Below are 15,748 nucleotides of genomic sequence, written 5' to 3'. Positions count from 1 at the left end.
AAGTATGCTTAGTAGACTTTGAAACTGTGACTGAATCAAATATTTGTACAGAAAGCACCCAGCTAAGCTGTCTATATCCCTTGCTTGGCTATTGCAGAAACTGAAGCCTCTGCTGTCCCAAGGGGGTCCCTGCTTCGGTTCTGCAGCCCATCCTTGGCATCACCCTTTCCACACAAGCCTCCAGTTTACAGTTAGAACCCCTACTCTTGTTCCTGGCTGCAGGATCTCACATTTACAGACTGCCCAGCTCACTGTGTAAATCATAGTACTCTGTAGAAATCGCACTATTATTTACTATTCCAGGATGTAATCCAGTGCTCCCTGAAGGCTTCAGCTGTAAGTAGTTCTTGTTCATCACATTTAAAAATAAATGAAGCACAGCACAATCTCTGCAGGATCCTATTACAAGTTACCTGCTAATCAGTTAGCAGCCACTGGGGAACTTGTAAGTCTATCAGCAAGGCAGCACCAAATCCAGCACATCACGTTAATTGAGGATGGTTTTTGCTGGTGGTAATTTTACTTTTAAATCAGACGCACACAATACATTTTGCACTGAGCTACCTGCATACTAAACTATAATAACCAGATACATAACCTTGTTAAGTGTCACATCACCTTGCTAGAATGAGACTGACAGTTTGACAAGCTCGTGTATAACTAAATAAGCACCAAATTAGCAAAATTAAGAGTTAAGCACAACAGCATTGATGAGACGCACGCCTGAGAAAGTGAAAACGTTATTCAAGAAAAGCTTTAAAAACCTTGCAGAAATATAAACAGAGATCCGGGTCTACCATTCTTGCAAAGATTATAGTATTAAATTCAGAATTTTCTTTACTACTATACTTATGCGTAAAACTATATTGATTCTATTTTTTACAGACATATATACACATACACATGTGTATTTATAAAAGAATTTTAAAAGTAGCTGGACTGAGCAAACCAAAGGCTCCTCTAGCCCAATGCCATGTCTACAACAGTGGCTGGACTCAAACTTCTAGAAAAAAGCATAAGAATAGGACATACATACATGATGCTTCCCCCATGTATACTCCTAAAGTCTAATAATCTGAACTTCAGTGGCTTCCTGAGCCAAGTGTGGTTTCTATGTTTGTATTAACCCTCAGCAGATTTTTCTTCCATAAATTCATCCAGCCTCACCTTGCAATTACAGCAGTTTATGCCCCAGGTGCAGACTAAGAAGTTCCAACACTTAATCACACATTAAGTCAAAAATAGTCACTGTTTTTTTAAACGCACCACTGTTAACTTCTTTTCATGCAAAAGGATAAGATAGTGAACAATAAATCCCTCAGGCTTTTTTGATTGTTTTTGTTAAGTTATACCCTTTAGATGGCAGAGGAATGAGATGAAAACTGCATGCAGTTTAAGATGTAGGTAAACCTTCGGTTTACACAGTGATGTAAAGAAAATTTGTTCCCCTTCTTCCCCCTCCATTTCTTTTTGGGTAATCTCCAAGGTCAAGTTTGCTTTTTTGACAGTTCTGGAACTACAACCTCATGCTTTCAGAAAACTGTGCACTTGCCCCGAGATCTCACTCAGGGATTACAGTTAACTCACATGCAATTAGGACTATTTTTCCCTTATATGTATAAATTTACACTTATTTACACCAAATTCCATCTGCCACTTTACACCTCATCTTCGAGTCTCATAAGGTCTCTAATTAGTCACAGACAGCCTTCATCTTCTCCATTCTGTAACACGTCTGTATCATATTTTGCAAACCTACGCTGCATTCCCTTCTCCAGATCATTTGTTGAAAATCTTACGTTGAATGGCACAGATCTGTGAGGAGCTCCACTGCAGAACTAGACTATTTACTCTAACCTGTCTTTAACTTTTACCTCTTATTCTTTAATACATATATTAATTCCTCCCTCCTCCCCCCCATTCTCAATGTTGCTTAGTTTCTTTAAAAGTTCTTGATAATGGCACTTGACAAAAACCTTCAGGTTGGGGGGAAGGGGAAACAGGGTGAGGGAAGTATATTAACCCCATCTACCTTTTCCATACTCTGCTGACTCCCCTCAAAAACTAATACTTTTGGGGCAGGAATTTAAAAAAAAGATTGTAAAAGGAAACATTTTGTAAAAGTTGTGCTGACTCTTCATGATATAGTACACCTACTCTATTAAAATACCAGCTCCACGAAGCTGTAGCTCCTGCAACACCTGTCCTGGAACGTCTTCTACAAATAAAGCATCATGTTCATTACCACCATGCAGTACAAAAAGTATTAAGTGCTGGTACTGTCACAACATTGGAATTTCCATACTATTAGTCTCAAGCCCTTTTCCATGCCAGTTTGTCTGTCCCATGCTTTTGCTTTGGTACTCAAAAGTCACAGCAACGGCACTTGTATTGTCTTGTCAATAGTGAATTACAGAGGAGCGGCAAAACATGCTGCGCTCTTCTCTGTGCCCTCCCCTCTGCCCCAGCCAGGGCACTTCCCCCCCGTGCCCTCTGAAATCCTGGAGCAAAGCTGTTGCACATTTGGACACCAGAAGGCAGCCTTGGCACATCAAGCACTATCTTGGCTGGAATAAACCAGAACTAGATCCCAGCCCCCCAAGCAGATGAGACTAGAGACATTCCTGGAGAAATTCCTATGACTCTCCATAGCTCCCTTGGCCAAAAGGTTCCATGGTATCACAATGCTTACTGGTATCATGACACAGAAGCAGCATACTATCATACAAGATCCAGAAGAGTGCCAATAGCCCATTAAGACTCTTGAATTAATTCCACAATCCACAGAAAAACTGCTGATGCTTTTGTCCACAACTATTGCTTTTATCTAGTGTATATTCTTCTATGCTTATTCTCTGCCTTTCGTTTTTCTGACTTGTACTAAAGTCTTTCTTCATATGCTTGTATTGCCATATCAACAGCTACTTGGATTTGTTCTACCAGGAATGTTTGGAGCAAAACGCCTCTAGCAAGATTAAGACCTTACAGACGCTTTAAAGACAAATCTTGTCAAATATACCTAACAGACTTCAAATAAAAGAACATAAAACTTAGGTTTCCTATTCTTCAAACCCTTCATTAGGGTTTTCAACGGATACTGCACCTATTTTAAAGCTTTAAGAGTCTTCAAAATAGCAATACCAGTCTCTCACTACCAGACTCCACAGAAATCTCCTCTTTTATACTTAAGCTGTCTCTTTTCTTACTTTACCAATGCTTGTCACATTGTCCTATTACCTGACACATTCCCACCTGATTAGCATATCTGTCTTTAAGCTCCTTTTTAGGATCAAAGCTGAAAAAGATTGCAAAAATGCATTGATGAATACTCTCTCTCCTGCTCTTTGGTCACTAGTCCCACAATTATAAAGGAGTATGCTTAGAAATACAGCATGCCTTACAAACACGTAACTCCAATTGAAATGCATCACGCTATCCAATAGAAAGAACTAATCTTACGACCCCAACACACAGCTAGCAGCTATGATGAGACTAACAAAAATAAACAACTGTTCCATTCTTTAGCCTGTCCCCATCTCAAACCAGGCATTTGTTAGAAAACCAGAACAGAACAAAGCCATGATTTATACTTTTCAGGAATGCTGTACAAACCACCTCTAACACATCAAGCGGAGCAGAGCAAATTGAAAAACTAGCTCAGTTTTTTCCACTAGGGAAACACAGCATATATAAACAGATACCTCATTCCACTAGCAAGTCCAAAGCCATTTCCAGCTTTATATTTTAACCCTATTCCCTTAAATTCTATGTAGAAGCTTAAGATAATCAGATAAGCCAATTTCAAAGATGCCTGAGAGAAAGGTTAACTAAAACTCCTCTCAGGTGTGGAGAAGAGTTTAACAAATATTAAAACTGATAAACTCCTAATGTAGTTTTAGACACTCCTCTAATTGGCACACGTCTCCTGGAATCCAGTTAAAGCTTCTGCACTTCAAAGTCCGTACTTATCACTGCTGGATTTGTGAATGGATTTCAAGTTGAGAGTGTACATGCAAGAGCTTATGTCTGGACCAGACTAGTAGTCCACTCAAGCTAGTATTTCATCTTGGATCACTGTTGCTATTAGAAGATCCGTAAGAGAAGTAAAATAAAACAAAACCATTTATGCGTTTGATCTAGTATAACTTTTCCTGCATCTTACAACACAAAGCTGTTGATGAGATGCTCCATTCCACCCAAGGCCTAAGCTCTAGAAAYAAATTTGGGATTTTTCTCCTCTGAATATGTACTTTTTTTGTTATTGTTAAATCAGCTAAGGAACATTCACACACAACAGCACAATTCTGCTCTCACTAACAGACTAGCAGGCAAACTCTCACCATGACTAACCTACTTTTCCCAGAAACCTACCTGATAGTTTCTTTGTTGATAGGACTCGCAAAGATCCCTCCTCCTAATTTCTACAGTTTCCTCAAACACTGATGTTGGCATAGCTATATTCACGTGGGGATTACCTGCAAAAAATTATCACTTTTTTTTTTTCCCCGTCCAAGATGTACAGCTCCAAGCAGAGAAACAGCAGGGACAGTATGAAGGATGTCTCTTGAATCTGGGACACAATATTCAAACTGTCCAGCAGATGATCAGTGTGCCCCCCCCACAAGCATATCTGCCTTTTTTTTAATTTCTTAGATTTGAGAAAGCAATAGTGATTTTCATTTGCAATCATTTCCAGCAGATTCTGCTAAGGAGTGCTTTAGTCCTTTCCAATACTGTTATTTATTACCAGAGTTATTACCAGAGTTGCCCGTAAACCCCACGTTTGTGGGACAACCCCCTGTGCATGGATGTTTGCCTCAAGACACGCAGACAGCACCATGCCCATCATCTCACTACTGTCTTAGCACTGTGCACCTGACCTACATACAAAGCATCGCCCCCCCAGGCCATTCTTCTTGCAGCTGCCAGCCAGACTTCCACAAGCCACTTCCAGACAAGCAACAATTAATCCAGACTGGCAATGCTGTCCAGGCCTCTCTAGCATAGTTATCAGAGAAGAAACATTAGGTGCCGTATCATCTCAGGCCCCAAATAACGCACCAGTTTTCCAATACCAGACAGTGTAACCTACACTTACCATCCCAAACTGGCCCTGCATGGTGCCACCCCCAAATTCATGGCCAATGCCATCAAATCATTTCTCATTTATGTTTCCAGACATTAAACAAAACATGCACTGGAAGTCAGTTTGCAGATCACATAAACATGCACCACAATGCAAAGGGTCAGTCATAAAAAGGAGAAGAAAGCACTTTTTAAAATTCACATTCCTCAAGTTCCCGAAAGAGCAGCAGTCCTCACAAACATGGGCAAGTAGGATACTTTAAGGCACATGAACAGTTAAAATATTTCTAAACTGATCCAAGGGACAGTCCATGTTAAACAGTGTTAGATCGAGCCAACGGAATAGATTATGATCAATTTAAACTGGCAGAAAACACCTTTCCCCATTTCACTGCCCTCCTGCGCTTGGCACTCACCTGCTCCCACCCGGCTCTGTCTGCTCACAGCCTGGGTTATCACAGGCTCGCTGGGCAGCAGGGGCAGGTCGATACTGGCCAAACTGGGGGAAGAACAGCTGCGATTTTGTTTTCATTTTTGCTGCTAATTTTAGTCCAGGTGTTCAGTGCACTAACACTTGTGCTGTCACGCAGGAGAGGGCATCAGGATGGGAATGAACAGTTGGGGCGAGCATGACCTCTTCTTTCCACTGATGTCAGTTCTCACAAAACTAAGGTTAGTCTTCCCCCCAGCCCTCACACTCTAAATTAGAATATTTAGAATATGAAAAAAAATGTTACAGATGTCTTATATGCAGGAAAGTGGTCATTTAAGTGATCCTGAATTTGTGCTAGGAAACTTGTTCAAGAGATTAAGGACCAAAACATTACAACATCTAATCTGATTTCCTGCCTTTCCACAGTATTTCTTTCCTGCATTAGATTCTCTAACTTTGAGAAAACACACTTAGGCTCAAGCAATGTATTTCTTGATGTTTTCAGAATTAAGAAAAACACTCTTTATTATGATTAAGATCTTTCCATTAACTAAACCTTAAAGAAATTGTGACTTATTTCTAAATTAAATTTGTCTCTTTTTAAGTTTCTAGCCATAAGCCCCTAGTATACCTTCTAAATTTAATCACTTGCACCAAGCATTTTCTATCTGTGAAAGCACCTGTACTTCAATCAAGTCACCTCAAACTGCCTTTTAAAAAATTAGATCAGCTAAKCTCACTTTAAGATACTTTCCTAACCTTCAATCACTTTTGAGGCAGTATTCTCCATCCTCTTCAATTTTCAAGATATGCAAAACAAATTTCATGCTCTAAAACCAAATACAGTATTCTAACATTGCCTTACCCACACTATTTACAGAGGTATAATCGCCTCTCTGCTCCAAGGATCAAGTTAGTCCTCTTTGCCACAGCATTAAACCAAGCTCATGATATTCTATTCCAGGCTGACCCCTAAATCCTCTCCAGGTTCACTGCTTCCTCACTACATCTATTATTTACTGCTCAAATTCAAGTACTGCTCCTATGTGCCTTTGTATTCAAAAACATTTTGTCCAGACAAACCCCATTTAGCAAGGTTACATCTCATCTGTCACACTGCAACAGTTTAACAGTTTTCACATCAACCTAATAAATAGAAGCAAGGTCTTCTATGGCAAATAAATAAATAAATAAATCTAAAAGGTGTTCAGAGAAATGGGAACTATCTAAGAAACTTCTGAATCACATGAACACAAATACAACACCTTGGCTTTGATAAAATATAACTGTTCTCTAAGTAACTAAATACAGGCGTAGGCTTTTGTTTTAAGGGATACTGAAATCTGTCAAACTAAAAAGCTTTGCTCCCCAGGGGAAGTTTCTAACTTTATACAGTATGGTCTAAAGGAGAATGCAATTGGCAAATAACTAATACTTCACAGAGAAGTCCTAACCTTTGACAGTTTTCAAAGGGCAACACTTAGTTGCAGTCTACATACGTTAAAGTATTTCTAATAAAAGCTACAGTAACATTTTCATGAAGTTGGTATCGGCTCACGTTAAGAGCCAAACACCACRAACTAAGCATGTAAAGATAAGATCCTGTTTGTACAATAAGTGTTTACTGTCTAGGTACTTTTACCTTCAAATGTTTTTTTAAATTTAAAGTCACTTGAACGGAAATTTAGAAATGGCAAAGCCAAGAAAACTTACTGTGGCAAGAACTGTAACACTATCCTCTCCACCATGCATATTTACTCCCTGTATGTCCAAATTCTTGGTTAGCAGGCAATTAAAGAAAATTCAGACAACCTTAATTTTGAATTTCTTATCCCTCTCACTCCAAAAATATACAGACGTATTCTTCAGAGCTCTAAAAAAATGAACCAGAGTTTTCAAAAGCAATTACCTAGCTTTAATTCAAATTGCGAAGAGACAACAACAACCTTCTTTGAACACATCTCACCTAGGATAACTTTTGCATGGGATGGGTTTAAGCATTCAGTACAATCTTCCTTACAAAAAATTAAATTTGTGAACCAAATAACATCCATATATTTTAACTATAGCACTAATCTATCCTCTTGCTTTATTTTTTTAAATCAATAACTTAAGTAAAATGTGCTAGTTATCTTGAAAAGCAGAACAAGATTACTTAAGTTCTGTGTATGTAGTTAAGCTCCCTTTACATAACAGAGGATTCTAATACTGCACCCACCTTGTCAACATCACTAAGTTTTAATTTGTCTGTACTTAGGCTACTATTACAATCAAGCACAGTGTACTTCTAATGAAAATACACTGTTAATACAGCTGAAAGTATAGGCCTTGCTATTTCAGTAAAATAGTCATTAGATCCATAATATTTTGTTTTAAAGAGACTCACCTTGCTTTGGCCCACTTTCTTTATAATCTTGTTCTTTCATAATTAAGGGGGAAAACAAAACAAAACAAAACCCTACCCAAACCACTCCACTCCACTGATCCTTCAGATATCAGGAAGCGAAACAAGAAACTGACAGTTGTCTCATCCCCGCTTTGTGTAAGATCTCAAATCCTGTTTCTTACTCATATTGGATTAATCCTAGAGCAAGTCATTAAGGCTTCGTGCAGTTTGAAACGTGCACGTGACACAGCCAAACTGCCTGAAAGTGGCAGAAATCTCCAAACAGAAATAAGCTGGAGGATTTCTATCAGCAATAAACATCATGTTTAGTGAAAAGAGCCGGACCGACTTATTAAAATTCAATGTCTTTACCTAACAATAGAGTTGAAAGTTTTCTTTTCATCAAATAAATTCATTTTAAAAATATTTCGATTAAGCAGGTCAGTACACACAGGCAACAAAATCTATTCCAGAGGTTGATCTCCTATTTGGTAAGCTAATATTAGGTATCAAGTACACACTAGCAGTTCTTAAACATGTTATTAACAGCATGGGTGCTAAACCTTGATTTTCTGTGGAAAGAGTTTGCACTAATTGTACTTAAGATGTAACAGTTTAAAATTACTTTAAAATATAATTCTACTAACTCTGCAAATACTCTTTATATTCGAAGTATATCCCCTCCCAAAAAATCTGCTTTAAGATTGACACCATAAAACTAGGACCCTAAGTTGGTAGTTCTCTTAGTTCTCTTTCAGATTTGATATTTTATTGTTTTTATGCATTGCATATATTCTATACACTAGCCTTATACAACCTCATACAGACCATTTCAGTTTTACTAAATGGATGTTAAATACTTAGAACAGATTAGTTCCTGTGGTCAAATCTGAGTCACATCTGAAATCTACTTTTCTCTGCAACTGTAACACCTATGCCACAAGCTTAGGCACAGCACGATTGCCTGCAGAAAGGCTGGAGGTGCCTTCCATGCCCATTCCCTAAAGCGCCGCCTCCTTCTAACACCAGCTCTGATACCTGCTCAGCTCCTCCAGGAGCTGCTTTAACTCACTGATGCTGCAAAGAAATGGTCTCCTGGCCCTTCCCGTTTTGATTTTTTTCCTGGACTGTCTCTTGTGCCTTATTAGCAAAATAAAGCAGCTTGCAGAGCATCAGCTGGGGGCTTACACAAAGCAAGTGAATTCAGGAGAGGAAGGAAAATAAAATTAAGGAAAAAAAAAAAAAAGAGAGAAAAGAAAAGGCCTGTCCCCTGATCAACAGACTTAGGCCAATACATCGTTTGTTCTACTGTTAAGTCCTAGTAACACACTCTGAGGACACCTCCCCAGGTAACAGAGCCAAGTTTGGGCAGGTTTTCAAGGAATGTTTTAAGTCTTCCTTTCTGAAGCTAAAAGGACAACATGCAAGCTTCCCATTCCTCAAGATGGAAATAATCTGCTAAAATTTATTCTCTTTAAAGAGTGACCTTGTGGGAAGATGCTTTGAATTTTAAAGGGAACAAACTTATGTTCCCCTTGTTAGGGAATAAGAAACAGAATCAGTTTTTCATTTCTTCTTGCAGAAAGAGAAAGGGATCTCTACTATTCTTTGGCAGATAAACATGCCTCTTCCAAAATAAAAGTTTTTGTAAAGCAGAAAGAGAGTCCATGTTCACCAGGCAACATATTTTGATAAGAAACTTGAGGGCAGGGGGGAAAAAAATCCTCAAAACTTTCCCATTCAGAAAATAAAAGTCACCAATTAATCCTAATTATTTCATTATCCTTGCTTAAGCAGCTATTTTCTGAGTCAACCTGTAAAACAACAGTGTAGTTTGAAGATGCAGGAAAAAAAATTAATTCTATATTTGCTGCAGGGAGGGGGCAGCGCTGTTCTCCTGCAGTGAACCAATTCAAGGAAATAAAACGATCTGGTTTTCCTGTTTCCTGCTGGTTTGGCTCCCTGAACCAGTTCACAATTAAAAGCACTGGAGAGAATAAAACTACTTTCAGCAGCAGCTAGAAAGATCAGCTATGCTGTAACATCAAACTATATCCCTTATTAAAAGCAGCCCTTATATTGCTCACCTGTGAACTTTTAACATGTGAGTCACAGTAAGAGTCATTTTTAAAATGACAACATAACAAAACATTATCAGCAAAACTCTTACAAAAAACAGTTAAAAAACACAGTTACACCATAAGACCTTTATTCAGCATAATCTCCAAATGAGAGAGTCAGGTTTTCAATAATAAAAAGATCAAAATATCTTAGTAACAATATTTTCATTACAGGACCATGGAAGTTAAAATTTTGAGGGTTGATGGCATTACATCTGACGTACCCCTCTCCTGGAATATTCTGTTTCAGGACTAGAATTACTCATATTCAGCTCTTTGGCAGTAAGTACTATAAAGGAACGTTAGCACTTATCTCATATGGAATCAACAGAATTCACACAGAAATGGAGTAAAAATAATAATTTGCTGTCTGTTTCAGCAGTATGTTTCTCTCTTTCACGAAAGACTCTTGCAGCAGTCTGAAAGAAGTCTTTAAAACAGTTTAAAAATTCAAAGTGACCATTTACTATACAGCAAAGTTACTTAGTTTTTTTGTTTTTTAATCCTTAACTCTGCCTCTTCTATTCCCCTCATTTTCCTTGGAGCTTGCAATAGCCAACAGAAATCACCTGCATTCACAGTGACACAAGTAGCTATGTTAAACAGTGAAAGATTCAATTAGAGCATCTTGGTAGAGGTAGGCACAAAACCTAAGGTGACTGGGGCAGCCAAAGCCCCTCAGAGTAAAATAAATCCCTCTGCCTAATCCTTGTGCCTGCAATCAAAGGTCAGATATGCAGTTAGCCACAGCAGGAGTGGCATTTTCCATTCCAACACCGCATTACACAATAGGATACTCTGGGAAAGAACCAGTGTGCCTTCTGGAAGGGGAGATCCTGTCTCGCAAACCTGCAAGAGTTTTCTGGAGGTATCAGCAAGCATACGGATTAGGGAAATCCAGTTTATACAGTCTGCAGAGATCTCCAGAAGGCTTTTGAAAGAGTCCTTCCCCAAAGGCTGATAAAGAAATAGAGCAGCCATAGATTAAAAGGGAAGGTCTTACACGAAGCCATAGGTAAATAACTGAGTAAGAAAAGAGAAGATAAAGGGCAACACTATATTGTCTACTCTCAGGGAGGTGCTGTTCCCTATATTAGAGGAAAAAAAAAGGGGGGAGGGGGAAGGCAAGCAGTAAGGTGTCAGTCTGAGACTATTTCAGGTTATTTCGGGTAGTTAATACACAGGCCAACTGAAGAACTGCACAGGATCTCTGAGACTAAATGCATATTAAAGCAACAGGCCAAAAAAAAAAAAAAAAAGAAAGAAATTTAAGAGTAGAGATATACATACATGGAAGAACACAATCCAAAGCCAGTGAGGCTCCAAGCTGACCATTACCACTCAGGAACAAGATCCTTTGCTTATGATTGTTTCATAAAAACACCAGATCAATATATGCTTTTCAAATCACAGTCTGAACATTCAGAACAATAAGGAAAAAAATAACTATAGAAGCCCTCATGAGGCAAAGGTATAAAGCCATGGTTCGTTCACACCTTGAAGGTCACATGCAGTTCTGGAACTCCCCCAATTCAAAATGAATGGAAGTGGAAAGCGTTCAGAGAAAGACAGTACAGCCAGAAGCATGCAATGGCTTCGACATAAGGAATGGCTAAATAAGTCTTCAGTTTGGAAAAAGATGACTGTGTTGAGATGGGACTAGAATAGAGGTTTATAAGATCATGAGTGATCTGGAGAGGGACTGGCAAGAATTAGCTTAGTTTGATGTTTCTAATCAGGTGACTGGTTCAGAAAAAAGTAAGTCTATATATAAAAAAGGTGATTTGCCACTGAGCTGAAGAACTTACTGCCACAAATGCTGTGATGCCAAAAGTACATGTCAGTTCCAGGGAAGACTGCACAAGAGAATGGAAGAGAAATCCCCTGAGTGTATTCTAAATACAAGTTTAGAATTTGATCTACAGATCTAAATTCACAGAAATTTGGCGGGGGGGGGGGGTGTGTGGAAATTAACTTCATAGAAGCCTCTTCTGTTTCTGGGTGACAAATGGTAGGAGTCTGGGAGAGCAGGTGGAAATAGTATCAGGTTTGCCAGCTTACGTTCCCACGCATATCCCTTGACATCAGGCTTTGGCCAGTACTGGAAACACTGTGGACGCAACTGACCAAGCACACCAACAGGGCAGAGAAGGATACCCATAATATATGGAAATAAAAAAAAATAAAGTCATCAACTTGCATGTTTTGGTGTTCATCCCATTACAGTTTCTTCTGTCTTCTGAAGGGGAATACAAAAACATAACACGGTATTTTTTCTGTGCCGTAAGTTTTGAACCACAGACCATATGTAGACTGGTTCTGTGTCCAAGCAGAAGTTGATTGAGAATATGGTACAGCTGGCAGCAAGATTAGCCTTTGTCTTCTCTCCACTGCATATATAGATGTTTGCCTCAGCTATTTCCTGGTTTTGACAGATTTACCTAACAAGAAAATCAAAATGAGACCAGAATCTCTCAAACCTTCATCCATTATTCTCTGCAACTGACTTCTCCGTCTCTTTTTTTTCTACCAGTTACTAGCTCCTGACCACCCTTGTCTTCTAGTGTATTACAAAGCACATTTAATGACACAGGCACATATAAATTCCTCATGTTACTTTGCACATATCTGAGACAGCCGGCTCCCACCCTCAACTATACTGAGGAGTCCAAACATTAAGTTGGACCCTGCACCTCTGCTCTTCACCAGCGCTACTTTGGCCAGTGCTCTAGTTCAGCCAAATAGCCACTCACCCAAGCTTTCCACACCTTCACACATGAAGGAGCAGCACATAACCAGAAAATACAAGGCTAGCATTTCAGATGTTAATGATGGAGTGAAAAGTATGGAGCAATAACCTCTTGGTTTACCCCATTCTTGCAAACAAGACGAGTATCAGATGAGAATCTGTGTAGGGTAAGAAGTGCAGGGAATAACTGATCAACAACTTGGTAATAAATCACCAGAACTATTCGACTGCTGATCTGATGGCTAAACAGCATGCAGGATTGGAGGGGGGGGGAGGGAAAGAGGGGCAGGGAATTATTTAACAAAGCACTAGTTCAGTCAAGGTAATTTGAGGACAATTACTTTGTTTTTAAGCCAGGCAATTCAATCAAAACTGATAAATTTCTAGACAGCCTAAACAAGAAGAACAAAGTTACATGCTGAGCTCTATATGTTAAGCAGGACCCACTGGGGAAGGTCCCGCTCCCACCACTGCTCAGCTGCACAGATCAGTCACCCTCCTCCTACCTCAAGACAACCCCAGCGATTCTCAGACTTTTTGCAGCACTCATTCACCTCACTAACTCCAAAGCAGTGGAAGCCTGTTTTTCCTCTGCAAGAGTTGAGTTTTCTGCTGGTTTAGCATGTTAAACCAGCTCAGTGAAGTGTCTGACAAGCACCAGGGTCAAGTGCCCAAGAAGGGAAGGGAGCTGGGGGGATGGAGAGGAGTGCTTCTTCCTACCCTCTGCCCAAGGCTGGAAACAGAAAAGCAAGCACTGCCCTCAAGCAGCAGGCCATTAGATGGGTTTAACCACAATGATGTTTAGCAGCACTAATATTTTAGTATTCATTAAAGTTTTCAAAAGAATGAATCAGGAGAGCTATTTGACTATACAGCTCTAATCTAATAATTTCTGTGCGTTACAGGTCTACATACCACAGACATCCATATAACACCTGAGGCAACATTAAGTATGTTGTTCCTTTCCCAAGCCTCTCTATGGCTAGAGCATTTCATCTCTGTTAGTTAACTCTGAGCTCTCAGAATATATCCTGTTTTCAAGTCAAGGCTTCCTCTAGTCAGTGCTTTCCCTTCTACTCCCTATTTTAGAGCTACATTAAGAAGGGAGAAAAGTAAAAAATTAAAAAATAAAATAATCATACCTATGTCCATCTTTTCAAGCAATGGAGCTCTACAACTGTAGAAGACTTAAATTTACTTTGCAAGTAAGTGTTAGCCTGCACAAATCCTACTTAACTACATGAAAAACTAAGAATTCTTACAATTTTAAAGGTTAGAAACAAACCACTATAAAAATGCTAGTTCCACTCTCCCCCCCAGCCTTCCAGAAGCTATATATACACACCTGGTTTAACAAGTCACATCCAACTATAACTGTTTACGTGTTCAGTATTTTGAGATACCATAAGGCTTAACATCATACTCCACACCAGTCTGACTAACTCTTCACTGAAGCATCTACCAATAAGGAACGCTGCCTAGACAGTACTCATTCAGTACTCCTGCCATGTTTCAGAAATTCACTTTTTTCCACCCCTTACCAAGCCAATATGAGAATCAAGCCACCACTACAGTTCATATTATTTGGTTTGGTTTTCCTATTTCATTTGATTTTGGGGGGAAAAAAAAATTACACTTGAATACATTGAAGAAAATGCAACTGTATATGGTATATACCTTTTTCTGGTAGGTGGGGGATTGGGAAGGAAGCTCTGAATAAAAGTTTTGTCAGCTTCGGGTTTTACTAGATCATCTTCTCAAAGAATCTTTATGCAAAACCAGACCAAAATAAGGTAATCCATTAGAATTTGTCAGACACTTGTTTTTATCTTTTTATGTTCACACCCCACATCGCTTGGCATTATCCTTACTACTTATGCGTACTGCCAAAAGGAGAAACCGCCATTACCAGGAACGGTCTTTTACAACACCTGCCCTTTCCAGACGCGACCATTCAACAGCTGGAAAAGCAGCATGAAGAGCGTGTGTCAACGGCAACGGGGCGCCCAGAACGGAGCGCCCGAGGCCGCCGGCGCCCGGGGAGCGATGCGGCTCCCGGGGCGCAGCCTCGCGGGGGCCGCCGCGTCCCCGGCGGGCGGGACTCGCCGCGCCAGCCGGGGCGCGCACCTGGAGCACGGCGGCACGGGTTGCGCTGCGCTGCCCTCCCGCCCCTCCGGGCAGCGCCGGCGGGACGCGGCTCTGGGGCAAAGGCACCGCTCTTCCGCGCCGTCCGCGTCCCGCTCACGCCCCCGCGGCGGCAGCTGCCCCGGCGGCACTTCCTCGTTTCGGCCCGCGGCGGCTGCGGGGCACGCCGAGACTTTCGCCCTCGACGCCTCCCACCTGGACAGGTGGGCGCCGAGCCGCCCGCCGAGGGCAGCGCGGGCCCCCAGGGACCCCTGGCGCCAGCGGCCTCCCTCCGCCGCCCCGGCCCAGGTGCCCGGCGCCTCCCCGCCCCCCGCTCACCGGCGCCGCACTCCTTCTCCTCGTCCTCCTCCGCCTCCTGCTGCCGCCGCCCGTCGCGCTCTGGCGGGCCCCGCTCCTCGCCCTGTGCCTCCACCGGCACCACAGTGAAGTTGGTCGGCATGGCTGGCCGCCGGCGGCCTGCTCGCTCGCGGCCCCGGGACGCGCTGCTGCCGCCGCCGCCGCCTCCTGCGCGGCGAGCTGGGCGCTACCGCCTTCCTCACGTGAGGGCCATTTCCTCACGCAGCGGGGGGCGGTGGCCGGCGCCGAGCCACCTCCTCCGCTCCGCGCCCCTCCCCGCGCGGCGGCGAGCGCGGGGCGCGGTCCGCAGCGCAGCAGCGCGGGGGGGGCCGGGCCGGGGGTCCCACCCGGCCTCCCCGCGCGGCAGGCGGCGGCGGCGGCGGGAGGTGCTGTGACTAGCTCGGATTCACACGCACGCCACTTCCCTGCGTGCGTGCTTGCCCGCTGCGGCCCGCCAGGCACTGGAGAGGTTTCCTCTGCCCTGGTCAGATCGT

At 41.8% G+C, this 15,748-nt stretch overlaps 1 protein-coding gene across 1 annotated transcript in view; it reads right to left on the bottom strand.

The window, feature by feature from the left end:
* The window catches only part of LOC112973470 (solute carrier family 12 member 7-like), a 74,347-nt gene extending 58,990 nt beyond the window's left edge, over positions 1-15,357 (bottom strand). The window contains exon 1 of the mRNA XM_026081393.1: positions 15,237-15,357. Coding sequence (XP_025937178.1) covers positions 15,237-15,357 — 121 coding nt within the window. The remainder of the gene's footprint in view (positions 1-15,236) is intronic.
* Between the last annotated feature and the right edge of the window lie 391 nt (positions 15,358-15,748).

The sequence above is a fragment of the Apteryx rowi genome, unplaced genomic scaffold (assembly GCF_003343035.1).
Source record: "Apteryx rowi isolate R43461 unplaced genomic scaffold, aptRow1 scaffold_549, whole genome shotgun sequence".
Classification (NCBI taxonomy): domain Eukaryota; kingdom Metazoa; phylum Chordata; class Aves; order Apterygiformes; family Apterygidae; genus Apteryx; species Apteryx rowi.
This window is presented reverse-complemented; position numbering and strand designations above follow the sequence as displayed.